This window comes from Enhydra lutris, unplaced genomic scaffold, assembly GCF_002288905.1.
Source record: "Enhydra lutris kenyoni isolate GAN:26980312 unplaced genomic scaffold, ASM228890v2 scaffoldscaffold22, whole genome shotgun sequence".
Classification (NCBI taxonomy): Eukaryota; Metazoa; Chordata; class Mammalia; order Carnivora; family Mustelidae; genus Enhydra; species Enhydra lutris.
Genome location: NW_019154106.1, coordinates 2,102,228 through 2,108,230, shown reverse-complemented (window position 1 = coordinate 2,108,230; position 6,003 = coordinate 2,102,228). Strand labels below are relative to the sequence as shown.

Genomic DNA, 6,003 nt, shown 5'->3' with positions numbered 1-6,003 from the left:
AGTGCTGGTCGGTCCCGATACCCAGTCCCCACGGTGGGAGGCCCTGGGGAGCACCGACGCAGTGGGGGTCGGCAAAGTGGGACCCCCCCTTCCCCCTCCATAGGGAGCCTGGGTTGCCTATCCTGACACGGGCCAGCTGGCTGCTTCCAGGTGTCTTGGGACAGCCCCGTCCTCTAGAGGTCAGCTGCCCCCAGCCCTCACGGCCTGCGTGCGGGTGCAGACGGGCTCTGGAAGGAGAGCAGGAGGGCAAACCGTCCTGGAGGAGGGTGTGCAGCGGGCTTGCCGACTCCACCCGGCTGATCATGCCCGCATCTGTGAGCTGAAGGGGGGGACTTGGGGGGGTGGGGTGGGGGGCGCCCAGGGGGCAGGGCGAGGGCGGGCTGGCTCTCCCTGGCATGTGCCCCCAGCCTGCTCGAAGCTGGGCAGCCCCAAGGGAGCTCCCTGTTACCGCAAGGGGACATCAGGGCCTAGAGGGGGGTGGGGATGTCCGTGTGGGGGCTCCGGAGCCCAGACCATCCCCTGCACGTATGCCCGGAGGAGCCAGTCTGTGTTCCTCGATGGTCCTGCGCACGCGCCCCCGCCCCGGTAGAGCCCCTGGGTCCTTGGTCAAGGAGGAGCCTGGCCTGGGAGGGGCAGACAGGCCAGAATATGTCCCCTGAGGTGGTTACCCCCCAGCACCCCACAGGCCTGGTCCTGGCAAGGTGCCCGCCTTCCCCAGGGGCTCAGGGGCTGCTGGGAGACGGGCAGTGACCACATGTTCACCACGGCAGGTGGTCAGAGCTGCCCCGGGGGTAGCCCCAGGACCATAGGAGCCCTGAGCAGGAGGCACGCCCACCTGGGCCGGAGCCTTGGGCTGGATCCACAGCCTCCGTGAGCAATCTGAACCCTGACCCCTCCTCTGGGAAGTGAGTTCCTATTCAGCAGCTCCTGGACACTTGCCTCTAAGCAGGCCCTAGGGGTCCTGTCCACCAGGCAGGAAGGAAAGGTGGCGGGACCCGGGAGGAGGTCGGGGGCCGATGCCCACAGGTAGGTAGGCAGGCAGCGGAGGGCAGGGTGCCCTCCCCTCTACACCAAGCCCTGAGGCCCCACCCCCAGTGCTCGGCTGGGGACAATGACCTCACCGGTCAGCCCTGTCCCCTCGAGGGGTCCCAAGGCCCGGAGGGGGCTGCCGCTCGTGAGCAGGCTGCCGGAGGAGCTGGGCCACAGACCAAAGAGACTCGGGTAGTGGTGAAGGGGTGAGGGCTGGAAGAGGCGCCCACAGGAGCAAAGGCTGCAGGGCAGACCTTCGGTCCTGGCCGCGCTCTCTCCCTCCGCTCAGCTCTGCGGACAGGTGCAGGCTACGGGGCTGGGGCAGTGACGGCCTGGCCTCAAGGTGCTTCCGGGTCCCTGGGGCGGGGGGTCCTCCTCCCGGAGAGCTGGGGCTCCGGCCTCTTCCCCTTCCCTGGGTTGGTGCAGAAGGCAGCGCGGGCGCTCGGCGAGGCAAAAGCTGGGGTTGTGCCTCCACGGGACGGGGCTGTCCCGAAGATGGACCTCTCCCTCGGGAATCAAGACAAGTGCAGGCCCGAGACCAGCTCCGTGACTCCACGTTTATTAGGAAAAGCGCCACAATTAAGGGTCAAAATCACACCGTGAAACTCATTAAAACACAGATTCCAAATCACCACAAATTATTCTGATTTCTGTGAGCTGATGCCCAGGAGGAGCCCCGTCTCGTGCAGGGGCTGAGAGACCCCTACGCCTGCCCCATGCTCGGCAGCTGGCCGGGGGACGGGACAGTTCTGGTGTCCTTCTAGCTGCCCAGACCCGGTGGGGAGCTGCAGTGGGGGCTGTGCGCAGGGCAGGGGTCAGTGGGAGAAGCTGCCAGTCCACAGTGGGGGACAGTCCACCCCCACGGAGCACTACGGGCACTAAGGCGGGCCGGCCCTCCTGCTGGACGTGGTGGCCTCAGGGTCCCTCATAACCCTGGCCTCTGAGCCAGTCTCTGCAGGTGGAGAGCATGGCCCGGGCCTGGATCGCCGGCACCCTCGGTTTGGCACGGGCTGGGCCTGCCCTGCCCTGCCTGCCTCCTCCCTGGGTCCTGGGTTCGAGGCTGAGGGTGGGTACCCACAGACCCCGTCCTGACTGCCCTCTGTCTCCTCCCAGGAGGTCCCCTGGGGCCTAGCAGGGTGGGCCTGCTCACACCTGTGTTTTGTCAGCCATACACGCGGGGACCAAGTGCCTAGGATGCCCGGCCCCCCGGGGTCGAGACTGAGCCCTGCCACTGTGTCCCAACTGCCATACAAATCATGTGGGGTCATGGTCTCGAAGCCGAGAGGAGGCCTCCAAACCCAGCCAAGTTCTAGTACCTGCTGGCTGGAAGGGGAGGCCTCGTGACTCCCAAGGCACAGCCTCTCAGGGCGGCGTGGCCCATGGCGGGTCTGAGGCCCGGGAGGGAGGGGCCAGTGACCTGGGGGGCCGCCCCTCCCAGGTGGGAGGTGGGCTGGGCCGAACTGGGCTCCTCCGGCCCTGCCCTCGCAGGCCTGGGGTCCCAAGCCCCCGTCAGGACCCCTCATCGGGGCCCCCGCGGGGCACAGTCAGCTGCTCGTAGGTGGGGAGGGCGCCGCTGGGCAGGAAGAGCTCTGGGTTGAGGGAGCCGCAGGGGGGCGGCGCCTGGGCCCCACCCGCGCCTGGGGTCCGCTCGCCCAGCCGGCCGGCCTGGTGCAGGGAGAGGAGCTGGCGAAGCATGTCCGTGATGAGCACCAGCCTCTGGTCCAGCTGGGCCACCTGCGGAGACAGGAGCGGGTGAGGACGGGGGCAGCCCGGGTGTGCACGACGCCTCTGGGTCTGCGCCCGGTAAGGGCAGGGGCCGGGGAGGTGCCGGGGAGCACGGCCCAGGGTCCCTGCCCACGGGAGCCGTGCACGGGCCTGTGTGTGTGCAGGGAACGAGTGTGTGGGTGCGTGCGGCCCTGTGTGTGTGTGTGTGTACGCGCGCATGTGTGTGTCCGCGAATGCGGAGGAACCCCCCGCCCCCCCGCAGGCTGAGCGCATGATTCCTGCTGGGGAGGGCTGGAGGGTCGCAGGGTGGGGTCCGTCTTCCGCCGGCCCCTCTGCCCCCTCTCGGGAGCAGCACTGTCTTCCCAGGGAGCCAGGAAATCAGGACCCGTCGGCACCCATCGCCCAGCGGTCAGGCCGGGGAGGCCCCGTTTCTGGCCACGTGGCCAGCCCCGCTCTGAACACTGAGGCTGCCGATGGGAGCAGATGGGGTCACCCTGTGGGACTGGAAGACGCGGGCGCAGCATGGGCTGGGGCCAGGGGAGGTGTCCCCCGCAGCCGCTGCCGGTTGGGGGGTTGCGGGGCTAGCAGTGCGGGGCCTGAAGGCAGCCCGGGGCAGTGCAGGGCGTCCCGGTGGACCCAGGGCAGAGGGCTGTCAAGGACAGAGGCTGTCCCTGGCCACAGGGAGTGCAGAGACCGCGAGCTGCAGGCCTGCGGGGTCCTGGAGCGAGCCGAGGTCGCTGTGCGCATCAGGGAACGAAGCAGGCCCTCTTGCAGCTGCCAAGGGCCCCTGGAGCACCGGACAGCCTCGGGACGGTGGGGGGCGGTTCTCCTTGAGGGCTCTGCCCAGGGCCAGCCTGCTCCCCGGGACACCCCTGGGCCCACTGTTGGCTGCTGTGCCCCTTCCCCGGGACCACGCAGAGCTGGAGGCTGGCTGCACCCCCAGGGGGGAAGCTGCTGATGGGCCGAGTGGCCCTCAGCCCCATGAGGGCTGGAGGTCAGGAGCTGGGTCCCCAGGGCGGTGGGCTCCAGAGGTTGGCCACCGCCAGCGCTCCAGCCCACTGCTGATGTTGAGCTGCAGGGGAGGGGAGGGGAGAGGCTGGCGGGAACAAGACGAAGAGGGCTCTCTCCCGAGAAGCAGAGGAGTCCCTTATCCTGAGCCAGGCAGAGCAGGATGGGGGCCAGAAGGAACCCCTGTTCCAGCAGCCCTCCCCCTCTGCTGGCAGGGCTGTCTGGGAGGGGGGCCGTGCCCTGCCAGGCGACGCATCTCCCCAGTTTTGCAGGGCTGAGGCTGGTGCAGTCTCTGCTCCTTGCCGGTGGCTCTGGGTGTGAGAATTACCTGTCTCAGGCCCCCTAGGAGAGCTGCTCATCTGAGGCCCCAACACCTGGGCCCAAGGGACCTGATCCTCTGTTTTCCCAGATAAATCTGTCGCGGGAGCCCCGGCCATCAAGAGAAGGGGTGTAGGACTTCTCTGGTCTGCTCAGGTGGGGCCTGGGACCACTCAGCTCTCCTAGCCCCCAAACTGAGAAAAGCACCCCAAACCACAGACAGAGACACAGACCCTGAGGCCCCAGGAGTAGAAGGGCCTTGTGCCTGGTCACCAGCTGGGACCCCTGGCTCTACCATTGCACCCTGCAAGCCCCCCCGCTGGGCTCCTGTGATGGAAAGACACGTGTGTCAGGCGGGGAGGGGTCAGGGCAGCTGGTCGTGGGAGAGGGTGAGAGCGGGCTGGGGTGGGGTCCTAGCTAAGCTCAGAAGGCTGTGTGGACACAGTGAGCAAGGCAGGAGGGGACATGGGGTGTGGGGACTTGGCCCTAAACCCCATCCCTCTTCCTGGCCCAAGACCCCCCTGGGGCCCCTTCGTTCTGCCCCCTGTGGGCGCCCTGGGAGGCCCCCGGGAGGTCGCCTGGGCTCCTCGGGCTCTGCACAGCAGTGGCTCTGACGGAGGCCTGCGCAGGTGCGGCTGGGTGTCAGTCGGTGTGGCATTAATTAGCGCACGGAACACGTTACAGAAGAGCATTTGTGGTTTCATAAATTTTCACTCCATGGCACTGGAACATCTGTTGGGGCCCCCAGATGTGTAAGTGGGCACAGAAGCCTTCGCAGGGTGTTCCCGGATAAAAAGGAAACAGAAGTGTGGCTGGGAAGCAGGAGGAGTGGGGGTGGCTGGGCGTGGCGGAGGGACGGGCTCTGTGGTCCTGCCACGGGGCGCTCTCCAGCGGACCATACTGGGGCAGGCAGGGGTGTGGTGAACGTGGGGTGGGGGCAAGCCTTCTGGACCCCTCCTGGCCCGTCCCCCCTCCCTCCCAGAGCTAGGCCCCCTCCTAGAGCTTGGTGGTCACACTGAGTGCCAGCCCCGTCCCCCCAGGACTGCCCTGGGCTCAGCTGCTGGCTCTGAGCACCCCGAGTGGGCCGTGCATTGCCCCGCCCCCCAGCCCCCGGCCCCCTCAGTGGCTGATGGAGTCAGACTCGCTTCTGCTCCGGAGTGGGGCGCCACAGTGGTCCCAAGACCCACTCAGCAGCCCCTTGGCCGGGTTTCCCTCCTTCTCTCAGGCCTGTGGGCTGAGGAGGGCCCCAGCCAGGGGGACAGGTGGGTCGCTCCTGCTTGGCCTTGGGACCCGCTCCGTCCCTTCTCAGACAGATGGCCCCCAAGGTGGCCTTGTCCCCTCCCTTCTCTGCTTGAGCGCAGGGTGCTTCCCCCCCATTCACACGTAGGTGGGACGCTCCATGGCCAAACCCCAGCGGCCGAGAGGGGCATCCACCTGGCTGGTGCCCTGGGGATGGCAGCCCCATGTGCTGGACCATGACGGCGCTCCCCGGAGCCACAGGGCAGATCAATTTTGGGGAACTCGGACCTCACGGTTCCTGGCAATCTGATAGAGACTACAAGGACGGGGCCGACAAAGGGCCCTTGTTCCTCGCCTCGACTCACCAGATTAATAACCACAGACGACACACGCGGGCCTCCGAGGAGAAAACAGCAATTAGACTAACAGCTAGCGAGAGGGCCCTGGGCGGCCGGCGATCAAGCCCGAGGCGACGGGACTCCTGTGTGATGTGGTTATGAATTTGTTTTCGAAAGAAAATCTTGAAAAAGAGTCTTTCAAGCGAGATTTTTACAGAACCTGCTCAGCCTTGATTCTGGTTTTCAACCTGCTGATGGCCCTGACGCTCTGGGGGGACATGGAGGGCTGGGGCTGGAGGGAGGCACCTGTGGTGCCCTGGGTCCCTGCTGGCTGGAGTCTGGAGGT

The 6,003-nt window shown here is 67.0% G+C and overlaps 1 protein-coding gene across 1 annotated transcript in view; it reads right to left on the bottom strand.

Moving 5' to 3' along the window:
• Nucleotides 1–1,572: 1,572 nt before the first annotated feature.
• The window catches only part of LOC111149772 (potassium voltage-gated channel subfamily Q member 1), a 307,874-nt gene continuing 303,443 nt past the window's right edge, over nt 1,573–6,003 (bottom strand). The window contains exon 16 of the mRNA XM_022507038.1: nt 1,573–2,763. Within this exon, the coding sequence (XP_022362746.1) occupies nt 2,539–2,763 (225 nt within the window). The 3' untranslated portion in view covers nt 1,573–2,538. The remainder of the gene's footprint in view (nt 2,764–6,003) is intronic.